The 19,479-nt window shown below is 40.9% G+C and overlaps 1 protein-coding gene across 1 annotated transcript in view; it reads right to left on the bottom strand.

Annotated features, from left to right (window-relative positions):
• Nucleotides 1-19,479, bottom strand: part of POC1B (POC1 centriolar protein B) — a 149,219-nt gene that overhangs the window by 107,523 nt on the left and 22,217 nt on the right. The window contains exons 3-4 of the mRNA XM_006870711.1: nucleotides 13,495-13,666; nucleotides 7,876-8,055 (exon numbers count right to left, since the gene is read on the bottom strand). Of these exons, the coding sequence (XP_006870773.1) occupies nucleotides 7,876-8,055; nucleotides 13,495-13,666 (352 nt within the window). The remainder of the gene's footprint in view (nucleotides 1-7,875; nucleotides 8,056-13,494; nucleotides 13,667-19,479) is intronic.

Raw genomic sequence — 19,479 nt, forward strand, 5'->3', positions numbered from 1 at the left:
GATGCGATAGGCACTGGATTACGAACTACATGGATGTTGGTTCAAATCCACCAGCTGCTCTTCAGAAACCCTACACAGGGTAGCTATGAGTCAGAACCAACTTGACAGTACTTAACAACAAAAAACAACTCTCACAGGAGAGTGACATTCTATCTCCAATGGCCATGCCTGAGCTGAATGCCCACTGCTGGACCTGAAGACAGGGCCACTCCAGTTCAGAAGGAAAGTGGAAAAGGACTGGCTTTTCACTGACAACTCTTGCATCACTAGAAAAAAGAAGAGTGGATGCTAAGCATACAAAAAGTGACAGCGATCTGCCATAGCATCCTTGCCTTGAACTGAAAAGGGAGGAAAACATTTTCAGTCCACTAGAGGATAAATCGCTGCCTCCTTTTCTTACTAACATCATTTCATAAATAAATAACCAAACACGTTGCCCAGAGAGTCAATTCCCACTCATAGAGACCCTAAGGAACCGAGTAGAACTGCTCCGTAGGGTTTCCAAGGCTGCAATCTTTGAGGAAACTGACTGCCACTTCTTTCTCCCTTGGAGAAGCTGGTAGGTCAAACCACCAATCAAACTTTCAGTTGGCAGCTGAGCACTGAAACGCTGCCCCACAAGGGCTCCTTTTAAAAGGTGCTATGTCATCTCCTTAGATGGAAAATTATTATCAAGATTACACAGCATCTTTAAAAATGTAACAAGACCCCCTCTAAGGCTGAAACTCAATGGGAACACATGAGGAGGCATGTAAACTTGTTGGCGACCACATTGGTCTACTGGTGAGTGGAAGAGTGGGAAAGGCAGCAGTGAGGAAATGGGCCGAGTTCCACATTCCATACCATTGACCTGGAGATGAGAGAGAGAAGAGGAAGGGCTGGTTGGTCCAAAGTGTGATGAGACCTGGGGATACCTGAGCCCACAGACAAGAACATAGCCACAGAGGACTAGAGCTAAGAGTGAACCATCCAGCTGATATAAAGTGAGGGGAGACACACAGACACACAAGAACACCTAAACTTGCAGAGAGTATCCATTTGACCTAAAACTCAACTAGAGGAAGATATATTTTTTTTTAATTTTGATAAAGGAAACAAGGGTAAATTGTTACAGTTTGATGAACTTGACCTATACTCATGGAGGTAGTAGCTCAAAATACCAACAAAGAGGGAAGGAGTCTTCATAGCAAGTATCAATGCTATCCCCTCTGTACACAGGGTAGATGGGGATGGGCAACTTAAGACACTGGCTACCTAAAATGAGGGGGAGATAAAGGCATGAAGTGACTGGCTTACAAGGTTTCAAGAAGGAATTTGGTTTAAGAGTGTGTGGAGGAAGATAGAGACCCCATTGAATAGTTTTCATCTTGTATAGATGGGTCTGGTTAAAAGAGATGGGGATAAAATTCTTATGATTTAATAGTGAGTAATTGTTATCATGACTAATTGTGACTGTCACAGTTGTAAAGGTAGAAGGTCTGTAACAAAAACGGGGGAGTGGATAATCTTACAGTTCAGAAACAAAGGACCCTAGGACCATCAAGGGAGAAGAGCACAAGCAGAATGCGAGACTTATCCAGAGAAGCAGTGACACCAGACACCAGAGATGGAGGCAGAGATGGGGACATGGAGAGAGGGAGCAGCTGAGGACTCTAAAGTCATGAAAGGAGAGGGACTGAGAGCTGACAGCTGGGAGGCAGACTTGCAGAATGTGCCCATTGGTGGTGGTAAATTATGTCTCAGTGTTTAAAAAAAACAGGTGTATGATTTGTTAAATATAAACCTGATGATTTGTCCTGTAAACTTTCACTCAATTAACAGAAAAAAACTTAAAAAAAAAAAAATGTAGTGGTGATGACAAAGACGACTAAGATTTATATAATTATTGCAAGAGGCACGATCCTCATTTTACAGGTACAGGAACCGAGGCACTGAGAAATTAGGTAATTCAACAAGGTCACACAGCTAACAGGTGGCAGGCCTGGGGCTTTAACCTACAGAGTTAGGTCCAGAATCTGTATTCTTAACCACCCTGTTATGTGATAGATATAGAAATAATACTTAGATGGCCAGAAGAAAGGAAAAAAAAAAATTTAGGTATGACCCTTTGTCTACCCTGTTTTATTTATTCTCATAAGGCTCATTACCATAGATTTAATCAAAATCTCCTGAGCAACAATGTCCCATTGGAAGTAACAACAATGGTAAAGAGTATGGGCTGTAATGTAAGACTGGCAGATTCAAACTTCTACTCCACTACATCCTAGATGGGGACACCTGGGCATACTGTTTCACACAGCAGGCACAACCAAGTGGTTGCAAGGTTCACAGTTAGTCCCCCAGTGACCACATCTTTGCCATAACCCTGGCTTGTGAGAACTGCTCCTCTCTCTCCCAGCACAAAAGGTCAAAACACCTTATTGTAGTTTGAATTCTGTCCTCCAAAAGATACGATAAAGTCCTAAACCTTGGTACCTATGCGTGTGACATTATTTAGAAACAAGTTCTTTGCAGAATACCGTTAAAATTAGATGTTGTTAGGTACCATTAAGTCAGTTCTGACTCACAGTGACCCTATGTATAACAAAGTGATTATTTGCTTAGCATACAGATTGAATAAATATGATGAAAGGATACAATCTTTTCATACATACACCTTTCCTGATCTTAAACTATACAGTATCTCCTTGGTCTGATTCAATAACTTCCTCTTGGTCTATGTACAGGCTCCTCATGGAATTAAGTGTTCTGCAATTCCCATGCTCTGCAATATTATCCATAGTTTATTATGACCTTACAGTCTAATGCCTTTGCAAAGTCAATAAAGCACAAGTAAATATTTTTCCCGTATTTTCTGCTTTCAGCCAAAATTCATCTGACGTTAGCAATGATATCCCAATTCCAATGTCCTGTTCTGAATTGGCTTGAATTTCTGGTAGCTCCATATTGATGTACTATCATAACTGTTTCTTGAATTATCTTCTACAAAATTTTACTTGCATGTGATGTTAATGATATTGTTTGACAGTTTCTGTTTTCTGTTAGGTCACCATTTCTAGTTGTTGCTGTTCAGTGTCTTCAAGTTGGTTTCGACTCACAGCGACCATGTATAGGGTTTCTGAGGAGCAGCTGGTGGGTTTGAACCACAGACCTTATGGTAAGGAGGCCAGTACGTATCCAATGCTGCCACACCAGGACTTTCTTGGGAATGGGCAACAATATGGATCTCCATTAATAATCAGAAGATGGAATGTACAAAATATGAATTTAGAAAAACTGGAAGTAGTCAAAAACAAATTGGGACCCACAAAGATTAATATCCTAGGCATTCATGAGCTGAAATGAATTGGTTTTGGCCATTTTGAATTGAACAATCACATGGTTTATCATGCTGGGAACTATAAACTAATGCAGAACGGTGCCACATTTATTGTCCAAAAGAACATTTTTAAGATACATCTTGAAGTACAATGCTTGTCTGTGATAGGATAATATACATATGCCTACAAGGAAGACCAGAGTTCTGGTGTTGCATTACAGGATAAGCACTGGACTGTTAACCACCAGGTGAGCAGTTCAAATCTTCCAGTTGCTCCTTGAAAATCCTATACCAGGTTGCTATGAGTTGTAACCTACTGAACTTCACTTAACAACAAGAAAGGCCAGTTAATACCATTAATATTCAATTTTATGCATGAACCACTAAAGCCAATGATGAAGAAATGTGGTTACAACACAAAAGTTGGAAACAAGGAGAAAGATTCGTAGTTGGAAAATACTGCCTTTGTGATAGAAAGGATGCTGGAGATGAGGTCACACTGGTGTCATTATAGGAAGAAGAGACGAGACACAGAACCAGAGACATGGACGAATACCATGTCATGACAGAGGTAGACACAGGACTGATGTGTCTACAAACCAAGGAATGCCAGACATTACTGCAATCACCAAAAGATGGAAGAGGCTTTGGAGAGAGCATGGCCCTGCTAGGCTTCATTTCATACTTCCTTCAGACTTTGTTCTGTTGTTTTTTCTGTTACACATAAGGTTGCTATGAGTCAGTACTGGCTTGATAGCACCTAACGACAACAGCTTCCAAAACTATGAGAGAATAAATATCTGTTGTCTTAAAGACCCCAGTTCATGGTACATTGTTAAGGCAGCTGTAGGAAACTGATGCATACCACTCACACTCGGCCAAGGTAATTGCTTTTAGCAATAACCAGAAAGTGGACCTAAACTACAGTACCTCACTGTGTTGCAAAAGAGTGAGCATGAACCAGAGCTGGTACTTTTCTAACAGGAGCTGGGAGAGAAAAGTTGTTTCTCTCAGGTCACAAAGCTGTTAGGATTTAAGTCTAGAGCTGGGAGTGGACTCAGAATCAGCGTGTTTGAGAGAATAAAGACAGGGATGTAGAGAGACCCAGAGACAAGAAACAAGAAGAGACCTGACAGTATTAAAGCCCAAGGCTCTAATCTCCCCCTTCAGACTCCAAAGCTATCAAGTATGTCAACCAATTAATCATCATTTGTTGTTAAGTGCTGGCGAGTCAATTCTGACTCACTGTAACCTTGTATACAGTTTCTGAGGCTTAAAATCTTTGTGGGAGCAGAAAGTCTCATCTTTCTCCTATGGAGTGGCTAGTGGGCTTAAACTGCCAACCTTGTGGTCTGCAGTCCATTGCTTATTATACAAAACCAAAAACCATCATTATGAGAGAAAAATCATGTATTTGAGTTTATTTCACTTTCAAATAAATGAGTTCTAAATTTAATTCCCCCAAATCCATTTTCCTCATCTGTAAAATAAAACAGCAACCCTTCCCAAGCAAAGCAGATCTGATGGTGAAATTAGATATACACGTAATTAAGTTTTTTAGCAACAGATCTTATAAATAGAAAGGCTCCAGGCTGTTAGCTAATAGTTAACAATAGTGCCTACAAAAACACCTGTCTGAAATAGATGACTGGGACTACCTATAAATTAGACACTTATATGCATCAAAATACTTCGAATGAGTAAAAAGAGAGCCCACACATAGGGCAAAAAATTTTATAACAATATATCAGAAAAGGCACTAATCTCTAAAATTTACAGAAACCTACAACACCTGTACCAAAAAAAAAAGACAACCAATTAAAAATGGGCAGAGGACATGAACAAACACTTTACCAAAGAAGACATTCAGGCAGTCAACAAACATGTTCATGAACATTAGCCATTGTTGTTGCTGTTCTTAAGTGCCTTGACTCAAAGCGATCCTGTATAGGGTTTCCAAGGTCCAGTGCATTATCCTGCAGTGCCACACCACTAAAGACAAGCAAATCAAAATGCCAATGCGATGTCAACTAACCCCAGCATTATAACAGCAAAATCTAAAAAAAAAAAAAACCCGAAACACTGGTGGTACCTTCCGAAATTGCTGGTAGGACTGTAAAATTGTTAAACCAATGTAGAAAACAATATGGTGCTTCCTCAGAAAGTTGAAAACAGAAATGCCATATGACCCAGCAATCCCTCTACTTGGTATTTATCCACAAGAAATAAGAGCCAGGATACAAGTAGATATATGCACACCGATGTTCACTGCAGGACGACTCACAATAACAAAAACACAGAGACAGCCTATCTGCCCATCAATGGAAGAATGGATAAACAAATCTTAATCCATATATACAACAGAATACTCTGCAATGGTTAATAATGATGATGAACCTGCAAAACACCTCATAACATGGATTAATCTGGAGGACATTATGTTGAGTGAAATAAGACAATCACAAAAGGACAAATATTGTATACACCACTATTGCAAAAACTCAAGAGAAGGTTTTCATGGTTACCAGGAGTGAGAGGTAAAGGAGAATAATTCACTAGCTAGAAGATAGACACATGTTAACTTAGATGACAGGGAGGGCGATATACAAGAAGAGGGAGGTTAGCAGAAAAATGATGAAGACAGGTGAAGACAACAGTGAGGTATACAAGGGCAAAAAGGAATAGAGATAGTGTTATACATATAACCTTGGAATAACAGCATTATGTGGTTAGATACATGGGCAGATATACAGGCTGAACGGGTATGGGAGAAAGAGTGGGAGCACACCCACAAATATATAAGGGTTTGAAAGAGGAAATTTATACATGGGTATTTACCTTTGCTGCAAACACAATTAAGAATGTGGACAAAGAACATACATACAAAGGACAAAGTAACGAAAACTTCTCAGACATTATCAAACTTCTTAAGGCAATGAATTGTGGGGACCTGGGGGCTCAGGACCACAGTCTCAGGGGACACCATGGTCAACTGACATAACATACTCCACAAAGACAATGGTCTGCATCCTAGGTTGGTGAGTAGCATTTGGGATCTTAAAAGCTCACGAGCAGCCATTTAAGGTAAAACTATTCGTTTCTCCATGTGCAGAAGAAAGAAAAATGATGAGAATTTAAAATGCTTGGAATCAGTTAGTCCAACGGACTAATGGAACATGTGAACATCAATCTCCATGACTCTGAGACAAGAAGATGTATATGGTACCCTGTTACCACTACCAACTGTTCTGAAAGGGATCACATTATAACGCTCTGGATAGAGTGGTAGAAAATGTGGAATAAAACTCAAAATAATAATTAAGAAAAAGACCAGGCTTACTGGTTAGAAAGAGACTTGAGGAACCTTGTAGTACGGCCCTCACTCCAAGTCTGGAAAGACCCTTATGGACCAATTTTCAGCCAAGCAGTAAATAGATATATAGTGGGGACAACAACACTGGTAAGGTATGCTCACCATGGAATGGTCAATCATTCAAAATCAAAAGGACAGCATTTACCTAAGGACAAAGTTGAAAAGGGATGGGAATGTGGGTGGAATGGAAATAGAAGCCACAAGGAGGAGGTGGGATAAATGTTGCTGTGGGAAAGAGCTTGCAATCATTGCAATGACTGATGATCTTGTCTGCAAACCTTCACTCAATTCACAATAAAAAGCTTTTAAAAAGCACCTGTCTACCAAGATATTGTTGCCAGAGATTCTGGAGTCATTCTCAACTCCTCTCTTTGTCATAATCAACATGATATCAAATACAACTGATTGGAACTTCATATCATATCTAGAACCTAACCCCTTCTTCCAATCTCCACTGCCACCACCCAGGTCTAAGCTCAAAGTTGAACTACTACGATACCTCCTTACAAGGTCTCCCTGCTTTTGTCCCCACCTCCAGAAATCTACTTTCCACATAGTCAGAGTGATCTGGTGAACATCTAACTCAGGATCCTGACACTCCTCTGACGAACACCTCATCTGATCCAGGGTATATGCCAGTGCCGTTAGTGAGCTAGCCCATCTCCCTCAGGACTACTCCTCTCCTTCCCTTTGCTGTACTCCACACCTGCCTCCTTGCTCTTCCTCAAACACACCACTTCACTCCTACTGCAAAGCCTTCAGACTTATTCCTCCGCCAAAATTCCTTTCTTAAATTCCTACAAGTCTCACTCCCTCCCCTCTTCAGGTGATTCAGTGGCCACTCTCTCTATGCAGTCTCTATGCATTCTATTTAAGATTGCAGTCTCTCTTCCTAACTCAGTTCTATTATTCATCATAACACCATCCTCTGACCTACAGTATCTATTTTCCTATTTGTTCCTGTCTGTCTCTTCTCTCTAGAAGCTCATGAAAACAAGGGTTTTGACTATTTATTACTGCATTCCCAGCACATAGTAGACTCACAATAAACACTAGTTGAATGATTGAATGACTGCATTTACCCTCAATCCTCTTTTCTGGGAGTTACAGGCAAACATAAATAAACTACATAAAAGTAAATCAATAAAAGTAGAAATATTATTATGAAACAGTTTGCACTTACTTGGCACAGCGTACCCAGTGTGTATGGCGATACAAGGAATATAAGAAGCGCTGGCGATACATGTTCCATACTTTGATAGATTTGTCTTCAGAAGCTGTAGCTAGAAACTGGCCATCAGCAGAAAAGTTCACACATCGAACAGGGGCGGTGTGAGCTTTAAATTCAGAGGACTGCCCCTTCCTAGAAACAAACAGCTTAGTATTTATAACTCAATTGATTTCATTATAAACAATAAGTTATCAACTTTAAAACATGCAAAATGGTTGAACTCTGGTAAACACTAACAAAGGAGTTCAAAGGTTGTATTGTACTATACTTTTCCTTAAATGGGATGCTTAACAAGGAAGACCCTGGTTGGCCCCACCCTGATATGCATTTGCTGTTTTGATTTGAACTGAAACCCAGAAAAATTACATGGTGGATGGATTTCTACCATGTATTTTAAGTTCTTTTTTTCTCCTGTATAAATAGCCGGAGACTGAAGAAATTAGAACACAGAAAAGCTATGATTAATGAAATCTAGCTGTATGAATTGGCAATCTGGATTGCAAGGGTGGAAACATTCTATATGCCCTTTGCCCCTATACAGAATGACCTCAGGTGATCTGGCTTGCCAGTCCCCTCCTACATTTCCATCTACCAGTAGTGAGAACTGAGACACCTCCAGGGTATACTAAAGCCTCCTTTACTTCTGGGCCACCTTACATTCAACATGCAAAACAAAGCATAACTGGCAATAACAGACTTTATTTCTCAACACCTTAAAATTTCAGATGCAGCTTGGTTTTGTTTTGATTTTTCCTCACCCCCTCAGAGAGCATAGAACAGGGAGAGTAGGAAAAGAAATGCAGAAAATAATGTGAGACATTTGAGAAGAAGATGCAGAAAGATTGTTAAATTATTTAAGGACAGGCTAGATAGTGTTGAATTTACACAGTGACGTTTGGGAAATGCTGCTCTGTGTTACTGTCTTATTCAAAGCACTTCCACCTTTCACTCTACCCAGTGGCTCTTTGAAAAACTCATATTTACAACAGTGATACTTGACGGGGAAACTCACGATAACATCTTGGAAAAAAAAAAAAGAACAGGAAATAGAATTTACTCAGACACAATACACCAGTCACAGAATTTGCAAAGGTTCATGCTGACTTCCCACACACCCACACCTCTTCCTGTATTGCTTACACCTTGGTATGTCACTGCAATATCTGCCCACATTTAAGTCAGAAGCATAGAAGTCACACTGAACTAGTCCCTCTCTCTCTCTCTCTTCAACCATATAGTTGTCACTTCCTATCTTTTGAATCTTTCTTCTTTCTGGTCTAGCAATACTCACCTAGATGTAGATGGACCCTCATCAACCTTCACCTAGATTACTGCAAAAGCCTCTTACCTGAGCTTCCTGCTCTAATCCTCCCCCCAGTCATCTATGTACTGGGTTTATGACCTCTTGCAGTGTAACTCTAAGCATATAAATCCCAGAGTAAATGGGTCACTGGCTCCTCTCCACTTAAGCACAATGCATAAACTCCTAGAGGAGGCTTCTTGCTGCTTCCTGAATTTTGGACTCTTAGAACAGTCCGGGGCTGCAAGCATATCTATCTGCCTATGCACATATTGTTTTCTCAGCCTGGACTTCTTCACGTATCCTCAGACTAAACCAACTCAAACAGTTCAATGCTTTCAATCTGTTGCATCTATTGGTGGTGATGGTGGTGTGCTGTGGAGTTGGTTCTGACTCACAGTGACCCCGTATACAGTTTCTGAGGCTGTAAATCTTTACAGGACCAGAAAGCCTCATCTTTCTCCCAAGGAACGGCTGGTAATTTTGAACTGCTTGAGGTTAGCAGCCTGACTTGTAATCACTACGTTACCAGAGCTCCTTGTTACATCTGTTAGGGTTACTATGTTGTTGTTGTTGTTATGTGCCATCGAGTCGGTTCCGACCCATAGCGACCCTGTATAGGGTTACTATACTGCATAGTAAAAAAATTTTAATATGCTTATTAAGCAATGGAGTCCTGGTGTGGCACTTTTGGATAAGCATTGGACTGCAAACCACAAGGTCTACAGTTGAAACCCGCCAGCTGCTCCTTGGAAACCCTAAAACATTAAGCAGATGAACCTCTGTTTCCACAAAGATTTACAGCTTCAGAAACCAACTCCATGGCACCTAACAACAACAAATAAGCAATACAAATGTTTTGAAAATAGGAGTGGTGATTTTCATTCATCATTGTAAGCCCAACATCTAGCACAAGTTCAGGGATGTAAGAGCTCTGTACACTTTGTTGAGTCCCACTGGGGAGGGACAATAAAAGGGGCTTTCAAAAAGTTTGTGGAAAATGGAATTAAAAGATAATGGAATTTGTCAGAGAACTTTTTAAAACCCTTTATAGTTAGCAACCTAGCTTACCCTTGGAGTGGGTTACCCTTCTAGTAGAAGACAAAGGTGTCTTTATCCTAAATTTCTATCACCTGATATATGGTATGATTTATAACAAGAATAACCTCTCAGCATTCATCAATATTTTTTAAAAATTTGAAGGGACCATTCAGTGACAAGTTAAGTGAGGTTTCAAGGGCAATTTCTATGATTTTATGGGAAGCACATAGAAAAACCTTAGCATTCATTATGACTAGAAAACCAAGAGAAGTGTGCCTTAATCTTTAGTTCTACAAGCTAACTTGCTTGCCTTCCTTTTGAAAAAGCTTTCCTTCATTTAGCTGGAAACAGACCTAACCATCATACCCAGTTCCACCAGGAAGCACATAAGAAAAAAGCCTAACCATAATATCCTGTTCAACCAGGAAGCACATAAGAAGCTGAGATGTGGGTGCATAGTGTTGCTTGTACTGTTTAATTTCTAGTTCCTCACTTCACCTCAGTGTGGGCCTCTGTTTATCTTTTCACCGCAAATGCTCTTGATCTTGTGCTGTGAGTAACTCCCAGGCCACCGATGCGTCCACACATGCCCCCACTAGTCCGTTCTGAGCCTACAGCTGCCGTGTTTGCAGATATGGATGCCAAGGCTTTCTCCTATCCCTGCACACACACACACACACACACACACACACACACACGTCACACACTCTTCCCCTCAGGGGGAGGAGGGTCCCGCCTATTTCTCCTCCGTAAGAGGCTGAAACTTACTTTAACAAAGAGAATGTGGCAGAAGTGACAGTGTACACATTCCAGTCCAAATGAGAGCCAGCAGCTTCTGTGTTGAACTCAGCTGCCATGCTCTAAGGAGTTCTAAGTTACCCTGCTAGACAGACGGTCGGTACTAGGAGAGCCAAGGTGCCCAGCCATGTGACTAAAGTCCTGCTCAGCTTCCAGTTTAAGGGAGCTGAATGAACAATCTCAACCCAAGTGGGGCAGAAACATTTTCCCGACAACCTAGAGAATTGTGAGACATGACACTTCTTGTTTTAAGTGATTACGTTTTGGGGATTGCTAGGCAACAACAGACAACGGACACACCAGTGTCATTCCCACTGATATGATGAACCAATGCCTTGGTGCCACTATCACATACCAGGAAGTGAAGCTAGGAACATCTGCAAAAGCCTAATTGCTGCACTTAGATCGTTGCTGCTTTGTACCATGGAGTTGGTTCCGACTCACAGTGACCCTATATAGGATTTCCAGGGAGCAGCTGTTGAGTTTAAACTGCTGACCTTGTGATAGCAGTCCAATGTGTAACCCGTGACATTACCGGGGCTCCAGATTACTTAGATCACCTAGTCCAATACTGAGGAGTGTGCTTTTAGCTGATCTTCCCTACTACAGAGTTCCTTAAATTAGTAATTTAAGGGGCTAAGTCTGCATTGCACTGCAGGCAACAAGAACACTAGCCCCAATTTCTCAAAGTTAAGAATTTTGGAAAATGCTTCTTGTCTCAGACCTAAAATCAATCTCTTCACCTTACAATTCCCCTTTCCAAGTACGCATTATTATAGCTAGTCATGTCTCTTCAGCAGTTTTTACTATATCAGGATAATGCTCAGATTTCTCAGCATGGAGTTTCCCCCAGGTAGCGAAAGAAAAAGAAAAAAACCCAAAAAAACACCAAACCCCAGCAGCAGGGGAATGCCCCATGAGCTTTCTTCACTGGGGAGTGCCTGGGCCTGTTCAGTCATACACCTCAAATCAAATCCCATCACAATGCAGTCAAGGAAAGTGTGCAAACATGTCTCTTCCTAAATGTTTATAGGAGGAATGATATATGGGATTTGTTATAAAAAATAAAGTGAAAAACAAAGGTGGGGTGAGGGAGATAATCAAGCAGATAGAACAAGACTGACAGAATACTTGTTGAGGCTAAATGATGGGACTATGGAGTGGGGGGGATTCGTTTTATTTTTATGTATGCTTAAACCGTTACATAATTAAAAGTTACAATTTTATTACAATGAATCAATATTTACTTAAACTAGCTAGGGTTTGAACAGCCTCTTTAAAATGCAACCGTTTTTTGTCAGAAAATTTCCTTAACGATAAAATTCTGAAGCCTAGTTTTTAGTAATATAAATACAAAACAATGTTGGCATGAGGGCTTTAATAGGGCTCTGGACTGAGAACCACATGATCAGCACTTCAAACTAACATCAGAAGCTCTATACAGAGTCGCTATGGGTCAGAGTTAACAGCAACAAAAGGACTTCTGGTGTAGTGCTATAGAATAAGCACTGGACAGGTATCACAGAGTTGGAGGTTCAAACCCATCAGTCACTCCTTGGAAACCCTATTCAAGGTTGTTATGAGTCAGAACCAACTCAACGGCACTTAACAACAACAGCAATAACAAAGGCTCCAAAAGGGTCCATGAATAGACATTAAGAGACTAAGAATCCCTCTAAATATATATATATATACTGAATATATAAGCATATAGGAGCTCTGGTAGCGTAGTGGTTACGAATCGGGCTGTGAACCTTAAGGTCAGCGGTTCGAAACTACCAGCCGCTCCGTGGGAGAAAGATGAGGCTTTCTACTCCCGTAAAGATTTACACCCTCGGAAACCCTGTACAGGGTCGCTATGCGTTGGACCCGACTCGATGGCACTTAACAACAACAACAATATAAGCATATGCCTACCTTTATGGTAAGGAAATCTAAAGCTTGAGCACCAGTAGCATGATGGGTTACTTGTTGAACTGCTAGCCACAAGGTCAGCAGTTCAAATCCACCAGCCACTCTGAGGAAGAGTGTTCCCACTAAGATTCATAGTCTCAGAAACCCTATACAGGGTTGCTATGAGTTGGAACCAACTTGATGGCACATGACAACAACAATCTAAAGCTTATATCAGATTTATGAAAGAATTGGTAAATACCACCTCCAAAAAAACCCCAAAACACTATGACATAACCAAACATATGTCCATAGTCAGAAATAATTTTAAACAGAAGACACAATTATGAATTAAAGATGAGGAACAAATTATATGAAATAATCAGATTTTGTAACAATAGCAGTATACCTTACTTGTGACTTAGATGATGTATGGATAACTAGGGAGTTTGGGGACTAAGAATCAGCCAGACTCTGGTTTTCTTTCACATTTCTAAAATCCAAAGCATATCAAGCAGGGATACTTTTGTTTTTCTTACTTATCAGGAATCCAGAGTCTAACAGTCCTGTCTCGTGAGGCAGATGCCAACAGGTTTCCAACCGGAGAAAACTGCACGCTGGTTACAACATCCTTGTGACCCACAAACCTGAAAGCTCTAGCTTGTGGCTTGAAATTCCATAGCATGAGAAATGTATCCCAAGAAGCAGTAGCTATCAAAAAAACACAAGAACAAAACCACTATTTGTTACAATGCAAATGTAGGCTCATTTCATGACAATGGGCATTGTATCTAGTAACAAGGGTCCAGGTAACAGAACAATTGAGGTTTGTAAGGCATACATGGTAATGATAAAAATGGTTTTAAAAGAAGCTCAAAGCTACTTCACTAATGTGCAAGCTGGGCTGGTTCCTGTGTACCCACACAGCAGGGTGTCCAGGCTCAATAACTACTTACTTACCAGAAGTCTGCACAATGTAACAGAGAGAACATTGGTCTCAGAGTTAGCTCTGTCTCTAACTATCTCGGTGACTGAGAAAGTTACTTAACATCTGTCCTGAGAAACAAATGTTTACCCTGAGAAGCCTGGATGATTTTTTAAATAGTTAAAAAGTGGAAATGATTTCATACTTACAGAAGAGTTACAAGAATAGTACAAAGAACACTGGTGGATTTTCCAGATCTACCTATTGTTAATATTTTCCCCATTTGCTTTGTTAATTTGCTCTTACACTCATTTTCAAAGTGCTTCCAACCTCCAACCCCCATATAAACACATACATTATTTTTTTTCCTAAACAATTTGGGAGTGAGTTATATGAATCATGACACTTTTACTCCTAAATACCTCAGTGTATTCTTCTAAGAATAAGGACATTCTTTTTTATACCTATAGCACAGTTACGAATTTTAGGGCATTAAACCATGCTGGCAGAGGTGGGCAAGTAAATACCACCAGCCACTATGGAGGAAAAAGATGAGGCAGTCTGCTTCAGCAGAATCCTTACAGCCTCACACCCTACGCAGTTCGAATCCACTCAAAGGCAGTGGCTTTGGTTTGGTCTCGATACCAGTGATAAGTATTTTTATCTACCATTTACATTCCAGTTTTATAAACTGATCCAGTAATGTCTTTTATAGCAGGAGACTGCAAGATAAGCACTGGGACTGCTAACCGCAAGGCTGACAGTTCAAACCCACAAGCCACTAACCAGGAGAAATGTGAGGCTGTGTATGCCTACAAAGACTCAAAGTCTCAGAAACCCTCTACAGGTTGCTAGGGTTAGAATTGACTCAATGACAGTGGGGTCGATGATCTTAAAAGTCTCTACTGTCATTCTATGACACTCTAAGTCCTGGATGGCGCTGTGGGTTAATGCACCAGACTGCAAAGCCATTTGAACAGTAAGGTTGGTGGTTCAGGTTCACCAGCTGCTCCTCAGAAACCCTACTATACAGGGTAGCTATGGGTCGGAACTGACTCGACGACACTTCACAACAACAACAAAGATTAATGAAAGTGCTCAGGCTGCAAACCACAAGGTCAGAGTTCAATACTACCAGTTGTTCCATGGGAGAAAGATGAGGCTTTCTGCTCCCGTAAAGATTTACAGCCTCAGAAACCTTGTACAGGGTCACTATGAGTCGGAACTGACTCCACGGCACATAACAACAACAACAAGATTAATGAAAGGGTCACGTGCGTTAACATACACTTAAGCCTCAAGAGAAGAAAAATAGATGCACTCAATGGTGGAAACAAACGCATTGGAGAAAGAATGAATAATAAATGAAAGAGCTCACGCTTGTTCAAACATCTAATTTTATTATATGCATGTAGCCCCAGAATAGCTGTAATAATGAGACCCAAGGTCAGTGAGAATCTCTAAGCCTAAATTATAAAATGCTTAAAAAAAAAAAGCAAGATTATAAACTTCAAACACAATTAGCACCACTGTTCTAAAACAAAAACCATGCCAGTTACCCTCAGGTCTATTCCGATTCATGGCAACCTCATGGGTGTCAGAGAAGAACAGTAATGCAGAAGGTTTTCAATGACTGATTTTTAGGACACAGATTTCTTCCAAGGCAACTGTGAGTGGGCTTAAACCTCCAACCTTTTGGTGAACAGATGAGAACATTAACCATTTGCACTACAGAGAAAACAGGACCTGGCTAGATAAATTCAATGAAAACTTTCTAATAATCTGACCAGACATAAATACATTTAGACTTAGACTATACATTCTTTACATGTAAAACAGCTAAAATGAGTTCCTAAGTTTTAAGCTAGAACTCTAAAAATAAATTTTAAGTTTAAAAAAAATAATAAAAAGCACAAAAAGTTGATGTCTCATCAGTCCATCCAAATTATTAAGCATTTATTTCGGGACCTAATTTATATATGGCTAATGCAGCGCTGTGGAGTCCTGGTGTGGCGCTGTAGTATAAGCACTGGCCTGCTAATCACAAGGTCAGCAATTCAAACTCATCAGCTGCTCCTCGGAAACCCTACACAGGGTCACTTGGTAACAACAACAATGTGGTGCTGTAGAATAAGCACTGGATTGCTAACCACAAGGTTGGCAGTTCAAACCCACCAGCCACTCCATGGGAGAAAAATAAGGCTGTCTGCTGCCAAAACATTTATAGTTTCAGAAACTCTACACAGGGTCACTGAGAGTCAGAAGTGATTTGATGGGAGTAGGTCTGATTTGGTTTGACCTGGCTTGGGACATAGACACAATAGGGGAAAAACAATGAATTCTCATACACATTACAGTTAGGATTGTAATTTGAGTATTATGGTGCAAATATGACACAATCCCTTCCAATATACTAGGAGAGAGACGTGGACAAAGAGCTCGGGACAAATGCAAAGGTCTGGACAGTAAAGCATTTCAAACAACCAGGGAACAGCAAGGAGGCCAGTTGAATGTCTACAGCATCCACAATGGAGGGGAAAGAACGGACAGCAGCTGGGGAGATCATGAGGGAGACAGCCACCAGGCAAGGAGCCATGGTGAGAGGTAGGCATTTTATTCTACGTACGTGCAATGGGAAACCAAAGGAGTTTCAGCAAGCACAACTCAAGGCCTGATTTAATCTTTAAAACTGTCACTCTGACCATGAGAAAAGGAGATGTTCTATTCAAGAAATGATGTTAGGTTAACTGGATTGTTGTTAAGTGCCGTCAAGTCAGTTCTGACCCATAGCGAACCTGTATAGGGATTCCAAAGAGCAGGTGCTGAATTTGAATCACCAATCTTGTGGTTCAAACTGACCTTATGGTCCAATGCCAATCCCACAGTGCCACACTAGGACTCCATATGACCCAGCAATTCTGTTCTCATGTAGATACTCAACTGAAATGCTCACATGCTGTTGTGGGTGTTATTAAGTGCTGTTAAATAGCTTCCAACTCACAGTAACCTGTATAGGGTTTCCGAGGAATGGCTGGTGGATTTGAACTGCCAACCTGGTGTGGTGCTGTAGGATAAGTAACTAGATTGCTAACCAAGAGGTCGTTGATTCAAACTCATCGGCCATTCCTTGGAAACCCTATACAAGGTCACCATGAGTCAGAACTGACTCAACCACACTTAACAACACCATATATAGGATGGGAGGTTTCATAAAATTTGTGGGAAATTCCATAATCTTTTAATTCCTTTTTCCCACAAATTTTGGATGCCCCTTAGTATTACTGGGGTAACTAGATTCCATTTCTATGATGGTCAAGACGATGCAAAACCAATCAGTGGAATCAGAAGGCAGAGCAGAGACTGGCTGGAAGGAAGGGCAGAGAGTGGCTGGAAGGATGCACAAGAGGAGCTCCTGAGGTTCTGGTAATGCTCTGTTTCTTGATCTTAGTGTTGTGCACTATTGGTATGTTCACACTGAAAATTCATTGAGTCGTATGTATACTTATGGTTTGTGCAATCTTTGGTACATATTTTCTATGTCAATAAAATTGTTATAAACAAAATATTCTGAAGACTGCATACAATGTAGGGGACAAAACTGAAGTTGGAAATCAATTCGAAAACTTGTAGAATAATTCAGTCAAGAGACAACAGTAGTCTGAACTCGGTTGGAGGCAGAGGAAGTTGGAGAAGTAGTCAAATTCAAGGCCTAGAAGTGAGGTGGGGAGAAGAAAAGAGAAGTAAAGGTGCCAGGTGAATCCTGCCGTTTGCTGATATGGAGAAAACCAGAAAAGGAAGAGTGTGGAAGGCAGGGTAGGGTACGGTAGAAATGATGAGTTCTTTTTTGGGCAAAGCAAAATCTGTTAGACATCATGGTGTGGTGCTGCAGAATAAGCTCTGCACCAGAAGGTTGGTTTGAACATCAAGGTTGACAGTTCAAACTCACCAGCCACTCCTTGGAAATCCCATACAGGGTCACTGAGTCAGAACCGACTCAATGGCACTTAACAACATTAGACAGACAGGAGTCCTGATGTGGTGCTGGAGGATAAGCATGGGACTGCTTACTACAAATCAAACGGCCTAATCACACCACTGCTCCTTAGAAACCCCATACAGGGTCACTATGAGTTGGAACTGATTCCAAGGCATTTTAACAACACAGCAACATTAGACATACTGGAATCCTGGTGTGGTGCTGCAGGATAAGCAGTGAACTGCTAACCACGAACGAGGTCAACAGCTCAAACCCACCAGGTACTCCTCGGCAACCCTATACAGGGTCGTTATGAGTTAGAACAAACTTGACTGCACTGAACAACAACGACAACTTTAGACAAGCAAGAGCCTTGGTGTAACGCTGCTGCAGGACAAGCAATGGACTACTAACCTTAAAGTCGGCAGTTCAGACACACCAGTCACTCTGACTCGATGACACATTAACATTAGACATGCCCTGTTGAAGCAGTGGCTAAAATGATCAACTACTAACTGAAAAGTTGGCAGTTGAAACCCACTAGCTGCTCTAAAGGAGAAAGATGTGGCAGCCGCTTCGGCTCTGTGCTACAGGGTCACTGAGTCTGAATCAATCCCATTGATTGTTTTTATTAGATGTACAAGTGTAGACATTAAGTTGGGAGCTGGATATACCTACCTGGAAATCAGGAAGGGGTTCGGTGTTTGTGACTATGAAAGCACTTTCTGGTTCAAATACTGGCTGTCACTTACTAGCCTTTGGGTAAGTTAATCAATCTCTCTGTGATTGGAAAACAAGCAAAATAAGCTATTGAAATTACTAAATTAAACAACACTTGTTATCTATGCCTGGCAGTTAGAAAGTACTTAAATGTAACTACTAATGCTATAGTTTTTGTTTTCCTTACTGTTCCCAGAAGCAGGCACTCATAGAAAGTATTGAAAATTAGAAACTGGATGGGATCACTTAGTAAGTGTGCAAGGAGAAGAGGGCCAATGTGCCCTTAGCTTCAGAAAAGGATAGCAAAGGAAGAGGTTAACAAGGAAGCAGAAGAGGACCAGGCATTCAGAAAGACAAGAACTGCTGCAAGGAGGTGACCAGCTGTGTCAAATGCTTCACAAAGACCAGACTTAAGCAGGCGTGGCTGTATAATTTGTAGAACCCAGTTCCAATTGCAAATGTGAGGCCCCTTGTTCAAAATTTTCAAAGGAATTTCAAGACAGTACTAGAGAAGGGGCCCATTAAGCCAGGCCTGGACCCAAGATTAAATCTTGGTTTGACACTAAGAACTGACTGCTTCAACGAAGTGGAGGTATCAAAGTCAGAATGAAATAGAAAATGAGAAAGTTAATACAACACATTCATTAACTAATTCAAGATTTATAGGAACGCTAATACTCAATAGGTGACCCTATTTGGTGCAAATGGTTGATGTGCTCAGTTGCTAACTGAATGACTGGCTGTTGGAGTCTACCCAGAAGTACCTCAGAAGGAAGGTCTGGTGATCTGTTTCTAAACAACCAGCCATTAAGACCCTATGTAGCACACGGTTCTACTGTGACACACATGGGGTTACCATGAGTAAGAACTGATTCCACCAAAATACTGTTTAACAAGGGTCAG

This window comes from Chrysochloris asiatica, unplaced genomic scaffold (genome assembly GCF_000296735.1).
Source record: "Chrysochloris asiatica unplaced genomic scaffold, ChrAsi1.0 scaffold00149, whole genome shotgun sequence".
NCBI classification, from domain to species: Eukaryota; Metazoa; Chordata; class Mammalia; order Afrosoricida; family Chrysochloridae; genus Chrysochloris; species Chrysochloris asiatica.